This window comes from Mirounga angustirostris, unplaced genomic scaffold, assembly GCF_029215605.1.
Source record: "Mirounga angustirostris isolate CCGP_5_RB_7025 unplaced genomic scaffold, mMirAng1.0.hap1 SCAF_9, whole genome shotgun sequence".
Lineage (NCBI taxonomy): Eukaryota > Metazoa > Chordata > Mammalia > Carnivora > Phocidae > Mirounga > Mirounga angustirostris.
The window spans coordinates 114,239,473-114,266,273 of record NW_026991717.1 but is presented as its reverse complement, the minus strand read 5'-3'; the positions used below and the strand labels follow the sequence as shown (position 1 = coordinate 114,266,273).

Below are 26,801 nucleotides of genomic sequence, written 5' to 3'. Positions count from 1 at the left end.
ACGGAATCCCTCTGCATGCTCGGGACTGACGGAGCCCGCAGGATGCCTCCAACATCAAGCAATCCGTGTCATACAATTACTATCATTTTTTATATTGTGTCATGACATGTTCATATTATAAATAAAAGCAAAACTGGGTGTTAAGTCTATCTGAAACAAATTCAGACTTATCAGGGCATATAAAAGGAAGGTTTGGGACCACACATTAATATATGCTACAAAGAGCAACCTAAATCTTACTGTCAAACTGTTAGTATATCAATATGTACTTTCCTGAGTTCTAGACAAAAAGTAAGTACTTCTTTGTAAAATGCTATAACTTATTTAAAAACAATAAAAAACTAAGGGATCCACGTAAAATGACTGCTTAGCACTAACTATAAACAGAAAACTAAAACCTATCGAGCTTTTAATGCTTATATTCCAGATGATGTAACATTCCCTAAAATCTTAGCCATCATTCATTATACCACCATAAAAATCATATAAACAAATACCACAAATTCCACAAACACATTAAGGAAATCAAACATAACAATATGAGAGTTACTAAATCCACAAGTCTTAGTAACTTTCTAATACCTGTTTTCAAGATATTTAAGAAGAACACAGTCAAGCAAATTTAATATTTTAGAATAAAATTAAGAATATTCATATAATACTTTGTGTTTTACCAAATCTTTCCTTTTTTTTTTTTAAGATTTCATCTTTTGGGGTGCCTGGGTGGCTCAGTTGGTTGGGTGTCTGCCTTTGGCTCAGGCCATGATTTCAGAGTCCTGGGATGGAGCCCCACATCAGGCTCTCTTCTCTGCTCAGCGAGGAGCCTGCTTCTCCCTCTCCCTCTGTCTACTGCTCTGCCTACTTGTGCTCTCTGTCAAATAAATAAATAAAATCTTAAAAAGTCATTTTTTTTTTAAGTAATGTCTACATCCAACTGGGGCTCAAACTTCCAACCCCGAGATCAAGAGTTACACATATTCTCCTGACTGAGCCAGCCAGGCAGCCCCCAATCTTTCCTCTCATTGATTCAACTGATAGGAGTACATGATAAAATTTGCTCAAAATATTAAGTTAATATTGAGTCTGAAGGGGCATGAGGAACTTTCTCAATCTCGATGGCAATTAAGGGGTGTATACATATGTAAAAACCCACTGTGCTGTACACTTAAGAAGTGTATACTATGTTGTATAATAGTTATATGTCAGTGAAAAAGTGAGTAAAAATAAGCACATACAAACAGGTTAGAACTGCTACCTTTTGATGTGGCAAAAAAAAAAAAATTAGTTTTGCAACACTTTTGAACAATTTATTAAGCCTGATGCTCCTGATTTTTCCTAATTTCTGCTTTCAATTAGCCATAAAAGGCATTGCAACTAGACAGAAAAAGGTCAACAAGCATTTTACTGCAAAATAAAATCCAAAATCCAAGTAGCATAGTAACTTCCAGTATTTGCTCATTTTTATACAAGAGTTAATATTTTAAGGAAAACCAAATTAGGTATGCTGTGTATTTATGTGCAGATGAGCTTTAATGACACTCAGAATGGGAGTCCCTCCCTGAAACAAGTAGGGCAAGTTCCAAAAGACACGATGCCATGGTAGAGTTACGGAAGATGGCTGGCCACTGCTGCACCCTTTCAACTGTCCTACTGGAAAAAAGGAAAAAAAAAAAAAGTTTGGCTCTCCAAAAGATTGTGGGAAAAACATAGGCTTAACTCCTTTGGTAATCTGACATTGCCAACATATGTCAGTATGGACAAAGGCCAGGGTTAATTAAGCATACAAAACATGCAGCCATATTTAAAGACTAAGTCATTTCATTTCATAGAGAGACTGAGAAAGCAAGACCAACCAAAAGAGAATCAAGGATAGTAAAACTGGTATTGTAAAAATTGAAACTTAAAAGGTATGGACCTAATTAAAATGTCACAGTCCTTTGCAGTAATGCTTCTTTTTTATTTTACTAATTTTTGAGAGAGAGAGAGAACGCACACAAGCATGGGAGAGGGGCAGAGGAAAAGGGACAGAGAGAATCCTGAGCTCAGGGCTCGTTCTCACAACCCTGAGATCATGACCTGAGCTGAAACCAAGAGTCTGACACTTAACCAACTGAGCCACCCAGGCGTCCCATTGTTGTTGTTCTTGTTTTTTAATTCTAACATTTCCCATCTGCTTGTTATAGAAAGAAGACAAATTTAAGGACATATTTGTTCTACACCACACTTAATCACAACTAAAACTGCAACCAAAAATTCATGCACTTGAAGTTTAAATCATGAAACACAATTCAAACAGAGGCAAATCTTCTATCAAAATATATTAGGAACAAGACCCTATTCAAGATTTTGATTCACAGAATATGGTGTTTTCCCTAATACCGTTCCAAAATAGTATAGGGCTAAACAATGTGGAACAGTAATACTGTGGGACAGTAAGGATAACCAGGTCTGCTACTTAATCATTTGTTAAATAAAGAGCCAGGTCTGATTCTACCTCTAAAGTTCTATTATCTGTATAGATAAAGATAATTAGCACCCATTCACTGAAAGTCACCTCTGCACTAGGCAGTCTATTAGACCACAGAGGAAAGAGGAAAACCTGCTCCTTAGAGGATTACACACTGCCACATAGGATCACACACCAAAAACAAAGTGCTAAATAAATTCATACATAAGTGCTCCATCCGTGAGAGAAAGAGGCAATACCACAAGGTCTCTGAGACTCTTCAGAAACAGGGATGGTTATGACAAAAGTTAGAATTAGGCCAGGGGAAAAAAAAAAAAAGGAAGTCTCTGGAGCAGAAAGGAGGAAGAGTGATTCCAACCCACAAGCAGTGTAGAACAGTAGAAAGACTGCAGTGAAAATCAAGAAGTGAGGGCTAGACCCTGATAAAAACCAGCTTTTTCCTCTTCTATATAATGAAAAGACTGACAGAGAACCCACCACAACCCGTAGTTATCTAAAGTTTGACTATGACAAGACCTCTAAGTTTCTCGCTAGGTTTACTTTCTTATGCTTCTACAGCATTACTCCAGCTACCAGACTCATCGACTGAGAAGGGAAGCAGGCGTCAGTGGGACTTTGATTCGGGTGGGAGATGTTCAACGAGAGACAGAAATGTAGCCGTGAAGGCCCAGCTGGGGTTGGACAGAACGAAAGTACAGCAGGTGTCAGCCAAGTTTTGAGAGCAGACTTTCAGAGTTATTATTTTAAGTTAAAAGTTACAGAACAGAAAGACAGTAAAATTGGCAAAAGCAGATCTGTATTCTACATCTAGCTCTACCACTAACACCTTGAACAGCACCAATTTTGAGAAAGTTTTAAGTATAATTAACATACGTTTTATTAGTTTCAGGTGTACAACACATTGCTTCAACAATTCTATACATTACTCGATGCCTACCATGATAAGTGTAGATTTTGAAGAAATTACATCTTTTTTTTTTTTTTTTTTTTTTGCCATGTTTAAGCTAGGAATAACCCCCAACATCTATCCCCCTCAGATACCAAAAACGTGAAAGTTAGTAAGACAGTGCAAGCAAGGACCTAATTTTCCTAAGGGCATTCACCACAACTGTCATGATCAAAACTACCCTAGGCATGAGCACGATGTGCGTGCTCAGCAAAAATGTACTTAATTAATGTGAAAATTCAGTTAAAAATAAGAATACTAAAGAACGATATTATTAATAAACAATCAAAAACTTATTAATCAGCACGATAAACCCAAACACCAACTGATTATTACAGACAGAATTACTTGAGACCACCATCAGGAGAAGGGAAAAAGACATAATAAAATCACAGGTTCCTACCTGGTTGCTTGGATCTAGGCCAGCATAAGAATTTCTTGAACTGCAACCAACTGGGGGTGTGGCCTCTCGAATGAACTCAGACATTTCAATCCCTCCACCAGGATCACTGCGGGGAAAAAATGAGAAAAAGAGAGTGATTGTCACTATTCTGCCACCAATGGTTTTTTATTATTTTTTAAGTTATTATACCTTTTCCTATAAAACTAAAAGGTTCTATTTCTAACAGAACAAACAGCAATTAAAAAAAAGATCATTCTTCATTTGTAAGTCTTATAATCTGAACTATTTTATAACCACTTCATTACTTGAAAATATTTAAAACTCTCTCCCAGTCTATACCCAATCCGACATTAGAAACTAGCCTTAGTTACAATTATAGATGCTAAATACAGCGCATATTTTATGACATGTGCTAGCAAAGACATGATTTGCCTTTTGCTTCCCAACAGCAAGGAGAAATTGGCCGTGGCAAACACAGAAAGTAATCAGATCTTATACGGCCACTCTCCAGGAGCACAGTCTGACTGAGCTATGAGGAACATGCAAGAGAACAGTCCACTTTGTCAAGCTAACTCTATCTGTATTTTTTATGTTAAGAGCATTTAACTGGGATACTAACTTGTTTTACAGAAGTAGAAAGCTAAGATTTTAGATTTGTATTGAATTAGAAGTCTTAAGTTTAAAAAATAAAATGATGTAGTAAAACAGGTATTAGAAAGACAAGAGAGAAGTACTAAGTTCAAAGAACTGAAGACGTCTACAGAGAGTACTTAAAGATAAGAGGACCTAAAATTAGGGAAAAAGATCACACCAAATTTCAAAAAACTTAGAAAGTTTTATAATAAGGTTCCTCAGGAACATAACTTTTAGAATAACTCAGGCCTAAAAGTTACCATAATCCTATTTTTTACCCAAAGATTTTTACTCATTCTACCTGGTACATACAGAATAAGTACCTGATAAAGTTACTGTTACCAAGGATAAAAGTTCTAGTATACATGCTAGAATTATAGCAGATAAACTACCCTGCTATCCAGCATCTACTTCAATCATCTGGTTAACAACACCACCAAAAAGCAACCCAAAATTCTTTTGTTGAGCCACCTCATCCCAAACTCTCATATGGTTTTGGGTAATGTTGACCATACACTCAGGTCTAGGGGTAAAGCACTACTGACCAAAGCCAATCAGCATGTTCCTTTCTTTTGGTCCTAGAACAAGCACAAGACCTAACTCAGGCTAATATGAATCAGGCCAGGAGTGTTCTACTATTAAGAGAGGTTATTTCTCTGTATCTGCTAGTCTTAATGCTGAGAAGATTTAAGGCCTGGCACTGCTGCAGCCATTTTACAACCGTAAGGGGGGACGCTGTCTAAGAAGTCAACTGAAAAGAAAGGAGGCCAGCCTGGTAAAGGGAAGCCAGATCATGAAATGACTGACACTGCACCTTGCCAATCTGAAGACATCCCTCACACAGACTTTTCAGTAGTGTGTGCCATAAATTCCCATAAGCCTATTTCAATGAGGTATTCTGACAGCTGCAAGCAAAAAATACAAGCAAAATAGAATTTGCTTACAAGTATACCTTCCATTTAATAAGTATTTATCACTACAGCTGTTTGAATTCTAGTGATGTTTTAGTACCAATGGTTTCATGTGTCTGTTTACCTAATGGGTTCCTAACTCTAGGCCATTGACTGCGGTTAGCTAACTCACATTTATTAAAGAAAATCAGCTTTCTAACTTGTTATCCATTTATACAAATAAAATATACTGGAACTCAGTTACAAATCTGATAGCAATTCAGCATGCAAATGTCCATGTGTGAGAAAAGTGAAACATGTTCAAGTTTGTCAGCTGTTTGGTGTTAACTCATACAGGATACACAGGCCAGAATGAGAAATCTTTTTCTAATTTGGTAAAATCATAAGTGTGTACGTAGAGAGAGCTATCATCACACTGAATGAGTGGTGAGTACTAACCAGCAACATCACTGTTCTCTCCACTGCTCTCCAGAATGCATTCTCTAAGTCAGGTTCCACGGAAATCAGAAGATGGAGAGCAAGGTAAAGATTAAGGAGTAAAATATTCAACCCCAGAGAAAGGATAGAGAGCCCTCACCTTTCCTAGTTTATATACATCAACTCTATTGGTATATAATTCACATATCATCCAATTTATCCATTTAAACTTTGCAAGTCAACAGTTTTTAATACATTCCATAAAGTCATGCAACCATCACCACGTTAATTTTAGAACATTTTTATCACCTCAATAACAAACCCCTTCAGCTATAACCCCCCTACCCTTCCCATCCTCCCCCAGCCTTAAGTAGCCAGAAATCTGTTTTCTGTTTTATAGATTTGCCTATTTTGCATGTTTCATATAAATGGAATCATAATATGTGTGGTCTTTGTGACTGGCTTCTTTCACTTAGCCTAAGGTTTTCAAGGTTAATCCATGCTGTAGCAACTATCACTACTTCATATTTTTTATGGCCAAATAATACTGCATTGTATGGACAGAACACATTTTGTCTATTCATTCATCAGTTGATGGACAATATTGCCTACTTATAGACATCACTTCTGATAGCAAATACAAATGATTACAATCTGAAGGTAAAGTTATTATAAATAACAAATATTTACTAAGTACTTAATACATTCCAGTAATAGGGGCATGTGCTTTATTTGCATTTTCTCACAAAATATCCTCCTAAAATCTAAGATATAAATACTATTATCCTCATTTTACAGATGAAAAACCTGAAAACCAAAAGGTGTAAAAATCTAAGGTCTCAGAGGAGTGAACAACATAAACTGAGTCATTGGTATATGGAGTTCAGGTGGGAAGGGAGGATACAAATAATATTTACATAGTATGCTACAATCTGTTATATCTGTTTTCTCCTTCCCACACACCTGAATGTAGGTACGTATAGCCAATGAGAACTGAGACAAGATTTGAACACCTTGCCTGTACAGCTCTAAAGTCTACTCTAAAACACCAATACTTGTCTTTCAAAAAAAATAAGCATTAAAGTTTTCTTTCCATTTCAAAACCAAAAATAAGCAGCATTGTCTAAAAACAGGGTTTCCTAACCTCAGCACTATTGACATTTGGGCCATTTCATTCCTGATTGTGGGGGACCATCTTGTGCATTGTAGGATGGTTAGCATTCTCCCTGACCTCTACCCGCTAAATGCCAGCAGCACTCCCCTCTGGTTGTGATAAACAAAAATGTCTCCAAATATTGCCAGATGTCTCTTTGTGGGGAAAATCACCCCCAACTGAGAAACAATGATTCAGAACCAGTGCCCAATGGCCAACACTGAGTGGGAAGGAGGTATTAAAGGGAGCAAAAAGGGATGAATGAAAAAATGGATAGCTCCTTTTGTAACAAAATAATCCTCTAGCAAAACTACAATACCTCTCTTTCTACAAATTCAGAAGTAGGTGTCCTAAATATAGCTAAACACACAAAATGGCTGAGTAAGAGTTTTCTTTATTAGCAAGACTTGCAGATTTTTGGCAATGGCAATTTCAGCACATACCTGGAAAGTATAGTAGTTTACAATTCTCACAGAAGCAAAGTGGTCTACTGCAGTAAGCAATACACCAAATTCAGGGAATCTCTACCTTTATGCCTTAATTTCCCCATCTGTTAAAAAAAAAAAATACCAGGTACACGGAGAGACAGAAAAGCAGAAGGGGTCTAATCTGAATTATAAAGGAGACTTCACAAACTAATTTGTTGGTTATTAGTATCATTAACTGCTCACACTTTAATCAGAAACTTCACAGTACTAAATTTACAAATCTAATCTAGATCACAATGATGTTCATAAAAGTATGAATAGGTAAAAACAAAGTTCTTAAATCTTCAAAAAATTTAGCCTAAAATTTGCCCACATATAGTTTAAATGGGTCCTTAATTTACAGTAGTTCAAGCATTACCGCCATTTAAAACAGAAAATATGGTCTCCAAAGTATTTGTATTCAAATCCTAAAATCCAATGTGCTAATTTCCTCTCCCGAAACATTAGAAAGGTAATACAAATATTAATGACTTTCACTCTTTCTCTAAGATAAAGACTTAAAAGGATTTTTGAACTGCGGTACCAGAGCCAATGACAACCATAAGGCTCAAGTAGTCCTCCTGCATTCATTCACTCATGCAACAAACTGACAACTGTACTGTACCAAGCACAGTGATAGGCTCTGGAAATGAAAGTATTTTCCTGTTCATTTCTTCTCCTCAGAACGGAATGTGAGTCCCAAGTGGGAGGGTGGGGGAAAACAGATATCAAGAACAAAAATCTACAACAAAGATCTCATTTAACGGTGAAATTTCAAAACACTTTAAGATTAGAAAAAGACAAGGATATAAGCCAATACCACTTTACTTTAACCACGTGCTAGAAATCATAGCCCATGACAGTTAAACAAGTATAGGACTAGAAAGGAAGAAATAAAACTGTCATCATTTATAGAAAATCAAGAAATACCTATAAAGTTTCAACATTAATAGGGGAGTTTAGTGAGGCTGCTGGGTAAAAACTAAACTGTTATATTTAAAGGGGGAAAAAAAACCAGAAGAGGTAATTGTAAAACATTTCTGTAATAAAAAAGCTATAAAATAATTTGGCAAATTTAACAAAAGCTATGCAAGTCTTTTAATGAAGAAATGATAAATCTTTACTGGAAGATATTAAAGAAGGCTAAATAAATGGAGAGATCAATATTGTAAAGATACTAATTCTCAGCAGAGGAATCTACATATTCAATGTAATTTCAATAAAAATCCTAAGTTCTTGTAGACTTTGTCCAACAGGCTCTAAATTTTATATCAAAGAACAAAGAGCCAAGAATAATAGTCACTCCTGAAAAAAAAAGTAGGACGTCTGTCCCACCGGACATCAAAAGTCATGTTATGAAACTACAGTAACTGGGACAGTGTGGTAACGGCACAGACGAGATCAACAGAACAGAAGAGAGAGCCCAGAAACACACCCACCATATATGGAAATTGAACTTATGACAGAGTGAGTACTACAGATCACCAAGGAAAAGACAGTCTCTTCAACAAATACTGATTAAGCCAGTTACTCATAAAGAAACAAGAGTCCAATCCCTGCCTGACACTACAAATTAAAGTCGGAACTGTAATGCAAAAACAAAAGAAATATGAAACTTAAAGGAAGATATAAGAGAATATATTTCTGATCTTTGTTTAGGAAATAAGTGCTTAAACAAGACACAAAAAATGCTAATTACAAAAATTGGCAAATCTTAAATTTAAGAATGTATGCTAATCATAAAACCCCTTAAGGAAAGCAAAATGACAAGCCACAAACTGGGAGAAAATGTCCATAATGTATATAACCAAAAAAGTAATAGTACCATGAATTTATTTTTAAAATTCCTATTACTCAATAAGAAAAAGACAACTCCAAAGAAAAATGAAACAAGACATGAACGGGACTTGGAAAGAACAGAAAAACTAAATGGACCAAATATGTATGATAAGATGCTCAACAGCATTAGTAAGCAGAAAGTTTAACTGAAAGTCCCAATGAGACACATTTAACACTTACTTGAATGGCAAAGTTTTAAAGCTTATCAAAATCATATATTGATGAGGATATGGAACAATAAGGACTTTCACATATTAATGGTGGGAATATAAACTGGTACAATCATTTTGGCAAACAGGCTGGAATTATCTAATAAAACTGAACATGAAAATACCCTATGAACCAGTTTATATTCACTAGATATACACATATGTACCAAGAAACATATATAATAATGTGTCTTCAGAACACATGGATAAATAAAATGGATAAGTAAATTGTAGTCTATTCCCATAGTGGTAGACTATGCAACAGTCAATATGAATAAATGACAGCTATAAGCATCAACATGAATAAGCCTATAAAATACAATATTTTGCACAAAAAAAGCCCCTCAGAGGAATATATACAGTATTATTCTCTTTAAGATAGCCTAAGGCAGATAAAATTAATATGTTTAGTAATATGTACAAAGACTGTATCACAAGAAAGAAAAACAAGGGAATTATTAACATAAAATTCAAGATAATGGTCACTCTTGAAGGAAAAAGAACAGAATAAATGGGAAAGAGGTGCACAAAGGCTTGTATTTGTATAATAACCTATTAAGTTTTGTGGTGGGTAATCAAATAGTCACTTTATTATTATTCTCTAAATTATCCTGAATGATATGACTGATAAGCTGTTTAGAAATATATACATTTCACAATAAATATTTTTAAATTAAAAGAAAATGGAAAAACAATAATGAAAGGAATTAAAAACATAGGGGCGCCTGGGTGGCTAGGTGGTTAAGCATCTGCCTTCGGCTCGAATCATGATCTCAGGGTCCTGGGATCGAGCCCGGCATCCGGCTCCCTGCTCAGTGGGGAGAGTCTGCTTCTCCCTCTCCGACTCTGTCTCTCTCTCTCTCTCTCAAATAAATAAAATCTTAAAAAAAATTTTTAAAGGAATTAAAAACATATATAATATCCAGAAAAAGTAAGAGTTAACAATTACTGAGTGATTACTATATAAGAATGGTTCTAGGGGTGCCTGGGTGGCTCACTTGGTTGAGCATCTGATTTGGTTTCAGCTCAGATCATGATCTCATGGTCCTGGGATCAAGCCCTGTATCGCTGGGCTCTGTGTTCAGCGGGGAGTCTGTTTGAGGATTCTCTCTCCCTTGCCCTCTGCCCCTGCCCCCTTAAAAGAAAAGGAATGGTTCTAAATGCTTTATATATATGATCTTTCATTCATTCTTTGTATCCTATATCATAAGATATAGTACTATTATTTGCCTCATCATTCAGATGAGAAAGCCAAGGCATAAAAAGCTTAAGCAACTCCCTCAAGGTCATACAGTCAGGAAGTGATTCAAGCCCTAGCAGATCAAGTGCAGAGTCTACATTCTGTTTGTTTACCCATAATACAAGAGTATGCATTTCCTAATAAAAATAAAATAGACTTAAAAAATACATAGAACCCATAGAAAAAATACGAAATTTTATGAGACATGTGAAAAAATGGATATATACACCATGTCTCTGATGAGACTTCATATTTTAAATGTTGAGTTCCCTCCATATTGAATACACTTATCAAGTCTAATGGAATTTTCTGGAGGATGAGCAAAGGGAGCATCTCACAAAAAACTATGTACAGTTGACCCTTGAACAACACAGGTCTGAACTGCGCAGGTCCACTGATATGTGGATTTTTTACATTTGACAGTACTGTAAATGTATTGTCTCTTCTTTATGATTTTCTTAAAAACAATGTCTTTTCTCTAGCTTACTTTACTATAAGAATACACTACATACATTAATACATATGACATACAAAATATGTTTCAGTTGATGTTTATGCTCTCAATAAGGCTTCTAGTCAACAGTAGGCTTTAGTAGTTACTTTGGGGGAAGGGGAGTCAAAAGTTATACATGGATTTCTTTTTTTTTTTTTAGATTTTATTTATTTATTTATTTATTTGAGAGAGAGCGAGAATGAGAGAACATAAGCAGGGGGAGCAGCACAGGAAGAGGGAGAAGCAGGCTAGCAGGGAGCCCGACACAGGGCTCGATCCCAGGACCCTGGGATCATTACCTGAGCCAAAGGCAGATGCTTAACCAACAGAGCCACTCAGGGGCCCTTATACATGGATTTCTGACTGCACGGGGTGAGGAGTTTGGCGCCCCTAACCCCCTCATTGTTCAGGGTCAGTTGTTTATACATGAGAAGAACCAAGATAACACTGAAACAGAAAAATACTGAAAAGGGATTCACAATGCTAAATATTACGCATATTAGTAAGCAATAAAAACAGTACAAAATAAAAAACAAACAAAACAGAACAAAACACCAGTATGGTATAAACAAAAGAGAAAGAGATCAATGAGGCAGAAAACAAAGCCCAGAAATTGACATTAGTATATATGAGTATGCTACATGAAAAGGAAAGTATTTAAAATTACTGGGGGAAGGTGCGCCTGGGTGGCTCAGTCGTTGGGCGTCTGCCTTCGGCTCAGGTCATGATCCCAGGGTCCTGGGATCAAGCCCCGCGTCGGGCTCCCCGCTCCGTGGGAAGCCTGCTTCTCCCTCTCCCACTCCCCCTGCTTGTGTTCCCTCTCTCACTGTATCTCTCTCTGTCAAATAAATAAAATCTTTAAAAAAAAAAAAAAATTACTGGGGGAAAATACATTATTCACTCAATAGTGTTGGGACTAACCTAAAAAACAAAAACAAAAAAAGAATGTTTTCAGCTTGAATACAATTTAAGAATGAAAAATTATAAAAATGCTGAAAGTAGACACAAGCAAACATTTTAATAATATGGGGGAAGAAAAAATCTCACACACTTGGTATCAAAGGCAGAACTAATAAACATTCACGGAATAGACCACATAAAAATAAATTGTGGCATATAAATAAAATGCTATAAACTGAGGAAAAGTATTTGACACAAAACGTAAATAATTAATATCCTTCATAAATACCTTCTCCAAATCAACAGCAAAAATTAACCACCAACAGAAAAATAAACAGTTCACAAAATATGTAACAATAATAACAAAAGAAAAATACACCCATTTAACTAGTAATCCAAAAACTTAAGGGGTGCCTGTGTTGCTCAGTTGATTAAGCAACTGCCTTCAGCTCAGTTCATAATCCTGGAGTCCCAGGATGGAGTCCCTGCATCAGGCTCCCTGCTCAGCAGGGAGTCTGCTTCTCCCTCTGACCCTCCCCTCTCTCATGCTCTCTCTCTCTCGTTCTCTCTCTCTCAAAAATAAATAAATAAAATCTTTAAAAAAAAAAACTTAAAAATTAAACAATGAGATAGTTACCACAGTTTTTCTAAATACCAAATACTCAATGTTGTCAAAGTGCAGAAAAAGAAGTGCTCAAATTGCTGGTCATGGTAATTAGAAGGTAAATCTTTGGAATTTGGCAAGATATATTGAAAAATTTAAAAATGGGTATAGCTTTATAGTGTTCTACCTCTCCTATATTATAATTAAAATTTAAAAGGACAACATGCCAGGGGGACCTGGCTGGCTCAGTTGGTGGACTGTGTGATTCTTGACCTTGGGGTCGTGAGTCTGAGTCCCACCACTGGGTGTAGAGATTACTTAAAAACAAAATCTTTATTTTTTTTTTTTTAAGATTTTATTTATTTATTTGTCAGAGAGAGAGAGAAAGAGCGGCAGGCAGAGGGAGAAGCAGGCTCCCCGCTGAGCAAGGAGCCCGATGTGGGACTCAATCCCAGGACCGTGGGATCATGACCTGAGCCAAAGGCAGAGAAGCTTAACCGACTGAGCCACCCAGGCATCCCAAAAATAATATCTTTAAAAAAGAAATTTAAACATCACAGTGATCTAACATACAAATTTAAATTTGAAAATAATTACAGTAACTAAAATCAAGACAGTTAAATTATGACATACCTACAAAATGGAATACTGTGCAGTTATTAAAAACAGTATGTAGAAAAAATGCTTTCACTACTTCAAATATTTTCTGAGTACCTATCAGTGACTCTGTTTTAGAACCTGGGAATAAAACAGTTCATAGGAAAAACAAGGCCCCTGCCTTCAAGAAGCTTATAATGCAAACATGATTAAATAAGATAATTTCAGGTAGTGATTAGAGCTATGAACAAAATTATTACAGAGGCAAACTATTTGCTCAATGAACAAAAAGGGTAATCATGTTAGGGGTGGAGGAAAACATAACTGAAAAGGGATAAACTCGATGTACTGGAAAACAGAAACATTACCTATCTTAAAAGATGAGTATCCACTTTCTTATTATACTGAGTGGAAATATCGCAGAGTGGTTAAAAACATGGACTCCAGATCAGAGTCCCTGGAATATTTCATCTTTCTCACCCTAGTTTCCACATCTATAAATCAGGAATAATAACAGCATCTATCTCACAGAACTGTTTTTAGGACTATTACATAGAACAAGTGTTCATATAGTAACTGTTCTTTGAAGACTTATTATTAGTGGTACCTATCACTTCTACGAAGTCACAATAAACTTCCGATTATGTATAAATAAATCCTTTGGTCAACAAGAGAAAGGGGATGAGGCCAAGGCAATGAAGAGAAATGTGACTGAGAGCCACAGGAGGAATATTCAGCTGGGAGGGGACAGAAAATGACATCTACACAAACTTGAATCCTAAGAGGTCAGTTATACAAAGATGGAGGGAAGGAACAGCAAAGTTTCTAAGGTGAGAATATATAATTGAAAAATAGTTACAATAGATTAAGTGAAAAATGCAGATTAAAAATGTCAAGTAAAATATCACAATTTGCTTAAAATATATACACATTTTACTTATACGTATAAATAAAATATAAATGCTAAGATTTATAAGCCATGCTTTAAAATTATTTCTTTACACGGTTTTTCACTGGTTTTGGTCTTGGTGTGAATAACTGTCTTACAATTTTAACTGTTAGTGTTCTAGCATGTTATTTGGTAATAAGGCCAGGACCCTTATTAATCCCCCAGATATGCCAGTTAGCTTTGCTGGGGTCTAATGTGACCATCTGTACTTGTCATCATACCTCTTGTGGCAAGACTAACAACACTGCCTTAAAACCACGTCTCAGAACAGAGGAACAACACGGTAATCACATCATTGTACGCATGCATGATCCACATCCTTACAAACTGAGCAGCATGGGTTTCCTTACCTCGGTCCATTACTATCTTTTCTTCTAGATGAACAGTTGCCTTGCTCAGCTTTGGCTCGCTGATCTGGGAACTCATTTGCATTCCTATCTACAACTTCTCCAGCATCAAGTGCTCTATGGAGTCGATAGTTGACCATCTTCAGAACAATGAAAACAGCAGCTATCACGGGACAATAAACTGCTACTATAATCATTGAAGAAGGAAGAGCCTTTAAGAGAAAGAAAATATAGGCATTTAAAAATATTTTATATTTTATTCAGTTAGAGAAATCTGTAACTAAGATGACACACACACATTCACACACAAAACAACAATTATGTTACTAGCACTAAATTATAAAAGCGTAAGACAGCACTGCCCTAAACAGTAGCCACTAGCTACATGCAGCTATTGAGTATCTGAGATAAGGTTAGTATGAACTGAGATGTGCACTAAGAATAAAATAACACTGGATTTTGGAGATTAAATATGAGAAAAAAACATAAAATATCTCAATTTTCATATTGATTACACATTGAAATAATGTTTAGATTATTACACTGGGTTAAATAAAGTACACTACTAAACTTATTCTCATCTGTTTCTTTTTACTTATTTTTAATGTGGCTACTAGAAAATTTTAAATTACATATGTGGCTTGCGTTACGTTTCCACTGGAGAGCACAGTATAAAGTCCATGCCTAAAAGCTTATGATACAATTGGAGAGTTAGGTATCACATTACATAATACATGAGTAAGACAAGATTGTGGTCCAAATATATATAAAAGCCCTACTTATGTGCTCTCTGTAACTCTCTGCAGGATATAAACATTCTTTGGGTTCTAGAAAGTTGTTTTAGTTAAAACTGTTAGAAGAATAACCTTTGAATTGTGACTGAAAATTCAGATAATACATGGGAGACATGCAAAATCCAAATACATTTTCTTTTAAAATACTTGAAAATTGTCACCTGACAAATAAAAAAAGAATACAGAACAGAATCAAGCAAAAAAACAGATTAACTGAAAAAACTCAGAACCTTCCTGGGAATGAGGACTGCAGACCCATCATACCTGAGGATCTGCTGATGTGGGTCCAGGGGTGACAGGGCTGGAGACCACCCCACTTGGAAGGCATGGCCTCAGAGATATCACTGGCAGAGACTATAAAACTAGACTCAATTTATGCCCAGTTTCATGAGACACAAATCACTCCTGGTGTCTATAGCTCTAAATTTCCTAAGATTTAACCTCAGTCATCTAAGAAGACAGCTCCAAATTTGCTTGGAAAAGTTACTTTGAATTGCTTGAGATGGTGAAACTAAAAAGGTCCTGGTGCACCAGGTGGGTTCAGAATACAAACATGATAAAAGTTAAAAAAAAAAAAAAAAAAAGTTATTCGGTGTGGGGAGAGGAAAATGTGGGTTGGAATTGGGAGGGGAAAAAAAAGTAAATCAAGCCCACAGTTTACTACTTTCAAGTTGGATGTTCTATTTTCTACTCAAACTTACCCATTTATTTTATACCCTATGGTTTAAATGTGTAAGCTCTGTCAATGGTTACTCTGGAGGTTTCTAGGTGACAGGGAAGAGCTGTGCTACAAGTTTCACTTTTCCCAGGAGGGATAAAAATGTATGGACACACACTGGGCTGTATGTGACTTTATTCAAACTTGTTCTCTACTTACATTACTTCACTGGGCTCTCAGCTGACCCCAGTACAGCTGAAGATATTAGTATGATCATAAATGAATCATAAACCTTCCCTGTAACTACCTTACTAATATTACAAGAAAATTTTAAATGGTGTCTGCCTTTACATGATTTCAGTGTGGTTCCCCTAAAATCAAACACCAAACAACTAAAGACCAGTTAGGACACCTATTCCTCAGTTTTATGATTATATACCAAAAGTGCAAACCAAGTAGTATTTACTATTTGCTTTTATATTTAATTAGATATACTGATACTGTGTTTTCAAAGAAAGATTTTCAAAAACATTCATAATTCTATTATCAACAAGCATCAGCTCATGGGAAAGCTGGTTCTTTTCCTGGGGAAAAAAACAAAAAAACAAAAAAACTTGCACGAGATAAAATTGCTTATTTTTCTGTTAAAAATACAATTTTTGTATCCCATTCTACAATCCAATTCTAAATTAAAATATCTATTTTGAAATCTTTTGGCAGGGACCTATTTACGTATTTTTTAAATATTTTAACTTTGCCTTTTTTTTTTTTTTTTTAAGTTTTTTAAGTAGGCTCCACACCCAACATGGGGCTTGAACTCACCACCCTGAGATTGAGTCATATGCTCTACCAACTGAGCCAGCCAGGTGGCCCTAGCAGGTACTTACTGACTTAAGGTTAATTATGTTCTATAACAAACAATACTTTAAAAAGTACTATTATTTCCAAAGGTCATGTTTCATCCTAGTTATAATATTTTATCACAGATGTTATCTTCAAGTTAATGCTGATGTAACCAAGCACATTAACTGCTCTCTGATAATAAAAGCCAATCTATTTTATCTTCACTTCAAGACCTATCTACAGGCATAAATTGCTTATATGGAAAGGTTGGTTTTACTTCTTCCCTACAAACAGTGGATGGCAGCAAATGAAAACGGGGTAGCAGGTGGTATAATACTGATGTTGGACAAACAAGGCCCTCACTGAATACCCAGAAAGGTCACAGTACTGCAAGCTCAAGAGAAAGACCCACAGAGTCATCACAGACTTCAGGGGCTCTTCTTATACATCTTAAATATCTATGCACCTTGCCATCAAAAAAACGCGAAATCTTGCCATTTGCAACAACGGGGATGGAACTAGAGGGTATTATGCTAAGCGAAATAAGTCAATCAGGGAAAGACATGTATCATAAGATCTCACTGATATGAGGAATTCTTAATCTCAGGAAACAAATTGAGGGGTGCTGGAGTGGTGGGGGGTGGGAGGGATGGGGTGGCTGGGTGATAGACATTGGGGAGGATATGTGCTATGGTGAGTGCTGTGAATTGCGTAAGACTGATGAATCACAGACCTGTACCTCTGAAACAATACATTATATGTTAAAAAAAAAAAAAAAAAAGAAAGTAGGAAGGGAAAAATGAAGGGGGGGAATTGGAGGGGGAGATGAACCATGAGAGACTATGGACTCTGAGAAACAAACTGAGGGTTCTAGAGGGGAGGGGGGTGGGGGGATGGGTTAGCCTGGTGATGGGTATTAAAGAGGGCACGTATTGAATGGAGCACTGGTGTTATATGCAAACAATGAATCATGGAAGACTACATGAAAAACTAATGATGTAATGTATGGTGGTTAACATTATAAAATAAAATTTTAAAAAAATCTATGCATCTATCTTATGTATCAAAAAGCTATAATATGAAAACGGAAAAGCTGGGTATTTTTTTAGTTCTCTAATATGATATGATTAACCTCTTAATATGGTGATTTGCTTATTTATGTAGTCGCGCTCAAGTATTCATGCCAATACAGTCAGAAATCAGTGGTCTATAATGTAAAGGTTATCAGAATGGCAGATGATCACCCACAATTGAGGTCAAGGCTGTGAAAAAAAAATTTCTTTAACAAATCTCCTAAAATAGCTATTATTAATGTAAAACACCTTATATGTTTCTTTTCTTTTTCCACTATTGAAACTACCTTATTATTTAAGGCAACATTTACCAAACTTTTGGCATCACAGCCTTAATGGGTATTCAAACGTGTATTTTACATGAGATTCATCACATCTTAATCACATCTTAATTTCTTAAATTGACAGATGGATTAAAGACTTTAATGTAAAGAGCAAAACTTCAACAATTTTAGAATATAAAACAATACCTTTATGACCTTCAGGATATTTCTTAAGCACGATTCTCAAAGCACACGCTATAAAGGACTGATGAATTAAAATTAAGAACTTCTGTTCAAGAGACACTATACACTGAGTGGAAAGACAGCTACAAACTAGAAGATCCATTAAAACATATATTATTGGGGCACCTGGGTGGCTCAGTCAGTTGGGCATATGCCTTCAGCTCGGGTCATGATCCCAGCATCCTGAGATGGAGCCCCGCATCGGGGGGGGGGGGGTCCATGCTCAGCAGGGAGCCTGCTTCTCCCTCTCCCTCTGCCTGCCTACTTGTGATCTCTCTCTCTCTGTCAAATAAATAAATAAATAATCTTTAAAAAAAAAAGTATTATTATATAGGTATATGTACATGTATATTTATATATGTACGTATGTATAGATGCAATACATAAAGAATAAATATGTAGGGCGCCTGGGTGGCTCAGTTGGTTAAGCGACTGCCTTCGGCTCAGGTCATGATCCCAGGGTCCTGGGATCGAGTCCCACATCGGGCTCTCTGCTCCTTGGGAGCCTGCTTCTCCCTCTGCCTCTCTCTCTCTGTCTCTCATGAATAAATAAATAAAATCTTAAAAAAAAAAAAAAGAATAAATATGTATAAGGAATCAAAGAGGCAAACAAACCAATGAAAATGAAGGACAATAAAGGGATTTTACACAGAAAAATATATATAAATAGCCAATAAAAACAACATATGAAAACATGTTCAACTTTAACAAAATAGAATTTAAGGCCACAGTATAGGGGTGCCTGGCTCAGTCAGTAGAGAATGTGACTCCTGATCTCAGGGTTGTGAATTCAAGCCCCCATGTTGAGAGTAGAGCCTACTTAAAAAAAAGTAAAAAAGAAAACCACAATTTACCATTTTACACCCATGTGTACAGAAAAAACTAAGTATGGAGAACCAGAACTCTTATAAAGTACTGCTAGAAATACAAATTGATAGATAAATCACCCAAGATCTAGCAATTCCTATCGTAAGTATAAAATTGATATAAACTCTTTTATATGCAGCACTGTAAGACTTTCATACAAAAAATGGAGCAAAAACTTAATCAAAAATCAAAAGGAAAATGGAAAACTGTAGATTAGTTACCAGTAGAGGATGACAGTGAAAACTGCAGCCAAATGCAGCCGTATTAACTGTACAAATATAATATGTATTATATTCCAAGTATAAACTTATGCTTTACTCTATTTTCTTGATTTTTTTTGGTAATGAGTATGTATTTCTTTTATAATTAGATGAAAAGCTAAAATATAATTAGAAGTAAAAGCTAAAATTCTAATAGTGATAAAAAGGTTTTCATCATTTACAGAGACATGATCTATATTCATCTCAATAATGGATGACTTAGGAAAAGATCCAGTTCTAATCAAAGCAGTTTCTCACCTTACTCCTTATTTGCAAAAAGTTAAAAAATATCTCAACTCTCAGTTACACATCCCTAAGAACGGCACCAAGTATAATGGCTGTTAGATAGCTCTAGGTATTCAGATCAAATATAGACCCCAGGGGTGCCTGGGTGGCTCAGTCGGTTAAGCATCTGCCTTCAGCTCGGGTCATGATCCCAGAATCCTGGGATCGAGTCCCACATCGGGGCTCCTTGCTCAGAGGGGAGCCTGCTTCTCCCTCTGCCTGCCGTACTCCCTGCTTGGGCGCTCTCTCTGGCAAATAAATAAATAACTAAAATCTTTAAAAAACCAAACAAATATAGACCCCCAAAACAGTGGTAAGCCTCCTTACTGAGATACTGTGTTAGATACTTTTAATAAGATCTCTTAAAAGTTGGATAGAAATGCCAATCAAAACTACAATGAAATATTACTACACACCATTAGGATGGCTACTATCAAGGAAGGGAGGGAGGAAAGATGAGAAAATAACAAGTGTTGGCAAGGAAGTGGAGAAACTGGAATCTTTGTGCCCTGTTGATAGGAATGTAAAATGGTGCAGCCTCTATGAAAACACTATGGTGGCTCCTCAAAAAATTAAAAGTATAATTACCATGTTTGATCCAGCAATCCTACTTCTGAGTACTTATCTAAAAGAATTAAAAGCAGGACCTCAAAGAGATATTTGTACACCCTTGTTCACAGCAAAAATATGCAAAATAGCCAAGAGATGGAAGCAATGCAAATGTCCATCAGTGGACGATAAACAAAATATGGTCTACACATATCATAGAATATTATTCAGCCTTTAAAAGGAAGGAAATCCTGTCATATGCTACAACATAGATGAACCTTGAGGCCATCTGTCAAGTGAAATAACTCAATCACAACAAGACAAAATACTGGATGATTCCACTTATATGAGGTATCTAAAGTAGTCAGATTCATAGAAATAGAAAGCAGAATGGTAGTTACCAGAGGCTGTCAAGAGGAAGAAATAGAGAGTTGTTGTTTAATAGGTATAGACTTTGTTTCATAGTATGAAAAAGTTCTGAAGATCCAATGCACAACAATGTGAATACACTTAACATTACCAAATAATACACTTTAAAAAATGTGTTAAAATGGTAAATTTTGTTATGTTCATAGTTTAGTCCCTTAAATTCTGATAGTGTATCCTTAACATAAAAAAAAAAAAACAAAAAACTGTGATAGGTTCAAGCTATTCAACATGCCAAATATATTTCTGATAGGACTCCTGAGAAAGACACTTGGAATCACAAAAATAATCATACTAGATTTATCACAGTCATGAAATAAATTTATCTTACATTTCATTTCAAAAATCAAGTAATTTTCCCCTATGGCTAGCACACTGCATGGCAGGAAAACAATCTTTTATACAATGTGCATCAGCAATGTAAAGACATATGCTCACTATCTATGCTTTGTGTTAGATTCATCATTTTCACTACTTTGAACACCAGTGAATCAAAATCTGGAAGCATACAGTTGTTAGTATTTCCTTAATAAATTTGTAGCTATTCTCAATCAGAACTGATTTCAATGCAAATTTTCCAGTTCATGTTACAAAGTGATTATCAGCTAATACTTAGTAACAATTAACATACTTAGTTATCAACTGACATCTAATACTTAGTGATTACCATGTACCAGGCATATTTCTAAGTGCTTTATGTAAATTAACTCATTTAACCCTCATGATTACCGCATGAAGTCAGCACTGTGATTCTTCTATTTTTACAGATGGGGAAACACAGGTACAAAGAGATAAGTAACTTGCCCAAGGTCTCAGAATGAGGCATTAAGGAGCAGTTTGACTCCAGACTCCTTGCTCTTAATCATGACACCTACCTGCCTCTAAATCAAAGCCTGGCAAACTTTTTCTGTTTAAAGCCAAACAAAAAATATTTCATGCTTTACAGGTCATAGGATCTGTTGCAACTAAATCCTGCTGTTAGCAGTGTGAAAGCAGCCCTAGACAATACAGACAATATATGAACACACAAGCATGGTGTTTCCCATAAATAAAACTATTTATGGACACTGAAATTTCAATTTCCTATAATTTTCACATAGCATGAAATATTACTCTTCTTTTGATTTTTTCCAATCACTAAAATGTTAAAAAAAAAAAAAAAAAAAAAGGAGGGGGCACCTGGGTGGCTCAGTCATTAAGCATCTGCCTTCGGCTCAGGTAATGATCCCAGGGTCCTGGGATCGAGCCCCACATCAGGCTTCCCGCTCTGCAGGAAGCCTGCTTCTGCTCTCCCGCTCTCCCTGCTTGTGTTCCCTCTCTCGCTGTGTCTCTGTCAAATTAATAAATAAAATCTTTAAAAAAAAAAAAAAAAAGGAGGGGGCACCTGCGTGGTGCAGTCAGTTAAGCGACCAACTCTTGGTTTCGGCTCAGGTCATGACCTTAGGGTCATGAGATCGAGCCCCACGTCAGGCTCCATGCTCAGCACAGAGTCTCCTTGGGACACTCTCTCTCTCTCCCTCTGCCCCTCCCCCCCCATGCTCTCTCTCCCACTCTCTTTAAAATAAAGAAATCTGAAAACAAAATAACAAAAAACAAAAACAGGGGGACACACCTCTGCTTACCCTGATGGAAAATCCCTTTTGGCTTATTCACAAAAAGAATATAAATGGATAAGCTAATTCCTACCATGTGCAGAACAGTTCCCTATCTATACCACTTTTCGTTTCTGGCAAACAGAGAATGCTGAGGGAAAAGGGAGGAAGAAGGATGGGCGTAGTAGAAAATAAGTGTCAGGGGCGCCTGGGTGGCTCAGTTGGTTAAGGGACTGCCTTCGGCTCAGGTCATGATCCCGGGACCCTGGGATCAAGCCCCGCATGGGACTCCCTGCTCCGCGGGGAGTCTGCTTCTCCCTCTGCCACTCCCCCTGCTTGTGTTCTCCTGCTCTCTGTGTGTCAAATAAATAAATTTTTAAAAATCTTGAAAAAGGAAGGAAGGAAGGAAGAAAGCAAGCAAGCAAGCAAGAAAGAAAGTCAGTCAGTCAATTAGGGGTAAGGAAAGAGGTTAGATCAGAAAGGAAATGAATTAAGCCTTACAGTTTTCACATACAGGCTGACCCCAAAAAACTTTAAAAAGGCCTTCATATCATAATTATGGCTCTAGGAATTCAGGCCTCTTTCCACAGTCTTCTTTGGGGGTAGAGGTAAAGCATTCCAGGTAGATACTTCGTTTCAGAAGACAGGGTTGCAAGGGAAAGGGAAAAGTTCTCCCAATGTTGAGATGCATGCACACTTTCCCATAGAAAAAAAAAACACACACAAAAATATAATTTTCTGTAAATCCAACTACACAATATTGATTTCAGAGGGCCAACTGGAAACCTCTGTAACAAACTCAGAATACATCTTCCCCAAAGGCAACTGATTTACAAGTGAACCATTAGAACTTGAGCCTACCCATATTTCTGCAGAAGTTTGAATTTTAGCTATGATATTTTAATATGAATAGAATCATGAAAAATACTAGATACTATCTTTTAGATCTGTTTATATTTGCATTTTATATTTATGTCACTCTATAGTACATATGTGCATTTACATTTTTAGCTACAGTTGAATGCTCTTCTTAGGGAAGTAACATTTAAAATTATATATTAACCCAGATGAAAAGAGACCAAAATAATATAGTACATACAACTCATCATCAACATATATGTACTAGGAGCTAGAGATGGGCAGTTTAAAATATATATGAGAAGACAGCATGGATATGAAAAGCAAGGAGAAAAAAAACCCTAACAAATAAAAAAATGCATACTGATGGACTAAAATAATCATATGTACCTTATAGGATTTTTCCCATACTTTTATTTTTTCCAGTAATATTTATGGGGGCGCCTGGGTGGCTCAGTTGTTAAGCGTCTGCCTTCGGCTCGGGTCATGGTCCCAGGGTCCTGGGATCGAGCCTGGCATTGGGCTCCCTGCTCTGCGAGATTCTCCCTCTCCCACTCCCCCTGCTTGTGCTCCCTCTCTTCCTGTGTCTCTGTCAAATAAATAAATAAAATCTTTAAAAAAATTATGTATAAATATAATTATAATAAACATATTGAGATATACTATTTCAAAATATATATTCCCAAATACAATTAGCCAATAATGTAAATGATATAGATGGAATTAGTGATTCACAGAAATCCCTTCCAAAACTAATCCATCCTCTCCTATGTGTTGAAATGGCTTTCTAAGGAGATTAAGATACCTATTCCCAAACTAACAAGCAGAAGCCAACCTAAAGTTCAATAAAAAATAACTAATTCATCTGGAAATTTTAACTGGTTATTAAACTGTCAGAACAGCAAATAAAAATGGAAAGGTAGAGATATTTATGCATCTAAATTAAAGACTCGTACAGGTTTATCTTTCAACATTACCCAGATGGTATTATCTAGAAACTGAACTCCTTTTTTTTTTTTTTTTAAAGATTTTATTTATTTATTTGACAGAGAGAGACACAGCGAGAGCGGGAACACAAATAGGGGGAGTGGGAGAGGGAGAAGCAGGCTTCCTGCAGAGCAGGGAGCCCGATGTGGGGCTCGATCCCAGGACCCTGGGATCATGATCTGAGCCGAAGGCAGACGCTTAACGACTGAGCCACCCCGGCGCCCCCTGAACTCCATTCTTTACCAAAAAATTCCCCAAATGAAATCTGAAAGAATTATTATCTAAGAACATAACTTTAGAAGTACCAATGTTTTGATTTACAAGTGTTTTTCTGAGTAAACCAAATCACCCTAGAAAGAGAATGGGGTATCCTATGCTAAGAACTATCTTGATTCATATTTCTTTTCGTAAATTAGTAACTTGACATTGTGGTGTATAAATCATTCTTTTATTAATCAATCTAAATAAATCCTTGACTAATTTGATAAAAACAATTCAGTAAATTGATAAAAGTAATTCATTTAAGTAGTAAATATGAGGACCAGAAGCTGTCTCACAAAGTTCAAACTTTTTTTTTTTTTTTAAGATTTTATTTATTTGACAGAGAGAGACACAGCGAGAGAGGGAACACAAGCAGGGGGAGTGGGAGAGGGAGAAGCAGGCTTCCCGTGGAGCAGGGAGCCCGATGCGGGGCTCGATCCCAGGACCCTGGGATCATGACCTGAGCCGAAGGCAGACACGTAACAACTGAGCCACCCAGGCGCCCCACAAAGTTCAACTTTAAATAGCTTGACCTATTTCTTTATTCCACTTGTTTCTGATATATTCTACTGAAACAATTTTTCCAGGATTCATAGTAAGTGAAAATAAGAATTCATTAACAAGGTCTGTCAACATGACTTTGCAATTTTGAAAAATAGCAGCTAAATTATTACCTCACAAAATGTCAGCTGTGGATATATCCAATAGGATTATCTTTAGGCCAATACACATAAAATAATGGATTTTGGGGACCCCCCCAGGTGGCTCAGTCAGTTAAGTGTCCAACTCTTGATTTCGGCTCAGGTCATGATCTCAGGGTCATGAGATCAAGCCCCGCATGGGACTCCCCACTGGGCATGAAGCCTGCTTAAGATTCTCTTCCTCTCCCCCTCTGCCCCTTCCCCCTCTGCCCCTTCCCCCCACCCAAGCTCGCGCTCTCTCTCTAAAAAAAAAAAAAGAATGTAAATCAATAAGATGTATAAATTAAATGCATACTCTTAAGAATATTAACAGAACCCATATATCATTTTGGCCTAAGCTCACTGAATGTGCTTGAAACAGAAAGATGGTATTTATTGCATGCTATATAATCCATCTCTATCTTTAAAAGTAAATGCTAGGGATGCCTGGGTGGCTCAGTTGGTTAAGCACCAGACTCTTGATTTCAGCTCAGGTCATGATCTCAGGGTGGTGAGATCAAGCCACGCCCCACCCCCACAACCCAGTCGGGCTTGCCCTGGGTATGGAGCCTGCTTAAGATTCTCTCTCTCCCTTTGCCCTCTGCCCCTCCTCCCCCTACTCATGCACACATGCTTTCTCTATTTAAAAAAAAAAGTAAATGCTAAAATCAGGTAAGGTATGATACACACTAGATTTAAGATGAGGTAATTATGCTTAACAGAAAAAATGATTTAAAGAGTGAATATAGCATATTTAATACCACCATTTACTCATTTTCCATAAAGGCAACTCTGACACACTTAATTCCGTGAATATGAGCTTTAACATTTATTAACATATATTTACTAAACGCCCATTAAGTCCCAGATACTCCTTGAAAAGAATGTTAATACTGCAGGGTGCCTGGGTGGCTCAGTCGGTTGAACGTCTGCCTTTGGCTCAGGTCATGGTCCCAGGGTCCCGGGATCGAGCCCTGCATCAAGCTCTCTGCTCAGCAGGGAGCCTGCTTCTCCCTCTCCCGGGATCGAGCCCTGCATCAAGCTCTCTGCTCAGCAGGGAGCCTGCTTCTCCCTCTCCCTCTGCTTGTGCTCTCTCCCTCTCGTTCTGTCAAATAAATAAGACTTTTTTTAAAAAAATGGTAATACTGCAATAAACAAGATCCTTACTCTTCCTGAGCTGAAGAATGACTAATTCAGTGTTCTATCCAGCACCAGGTACTTTAAGTGGATTATCTCACAACAATGCTTTGAATAAAGTACTATTATTACCTCTATTTTATGGATAAGAAAACTTGAGGCTATGAAGTCATTTGCCCACAGCTGGTAAGTGGTAAAAATAGTCTAACTCCAGTGGTTAAGAATCTGAGTTTTGTGGGGGTTTATTTATTTAGTAATCTCTATATCCAACAGGGGGCCTGAATTCACAACCCCAAGATCAAGAGTTGTAGGCTCGGGGCAGCTGGGTGGCTCAGTTGGTTAAGCAACTGCCTTCGGCTCAGGTTGTGATCCTGGAGTCCCGGGATCGAGTCCCACATCGGGCTCCCTGCTTAGCGGGGAGTCTGCTTCTCCCTCTGACCTCTCCCCTCT

General features: G+C 36.8%; 1 protein-coding gene across 12 annotated transcripts in view; it reads right to left on the bottom strand.

The window, feature by feature from the left end:
* The window catches only part of PCNX1 (pecanex 1), a 353,336-nt gene that overhangs the window by 301,512 nt on the left and 25,023 nt on the right, over nucleotides 1-26,801 (bottom strand). For 10 of the 12 annotated variants that reach the window (XR_010405241.1, XR_010405239.1, XR_010405240.1 and 7 more), the window contains exons 2-3: nucleotides 14,579-14,787; nucleotides 3,817-3,922 (exon numbers count right to left, since the gene is read on the bottom strand). Coding sequence is in view for 8 of the 12 variants with exons in the window: in XM_064571268.1 (XP_064427338.1) it covers nucleotides 3,817-3,922; nucleotides 14,579-14,787 (315 nt within the window). In the remaining 4 variants the exon portion in view is untranslated. Of the gene's footprint in view, nucleotides 1-3,816; nucleotides 3,923-7,373; nucleotides 7,481-14,578; nucleotides 14,788-26,801 lie in introns of those variants that run through there. The other 2 variants (XM_064571271.1, XM_064571272.1) reach the window with 2 other exon arrangements.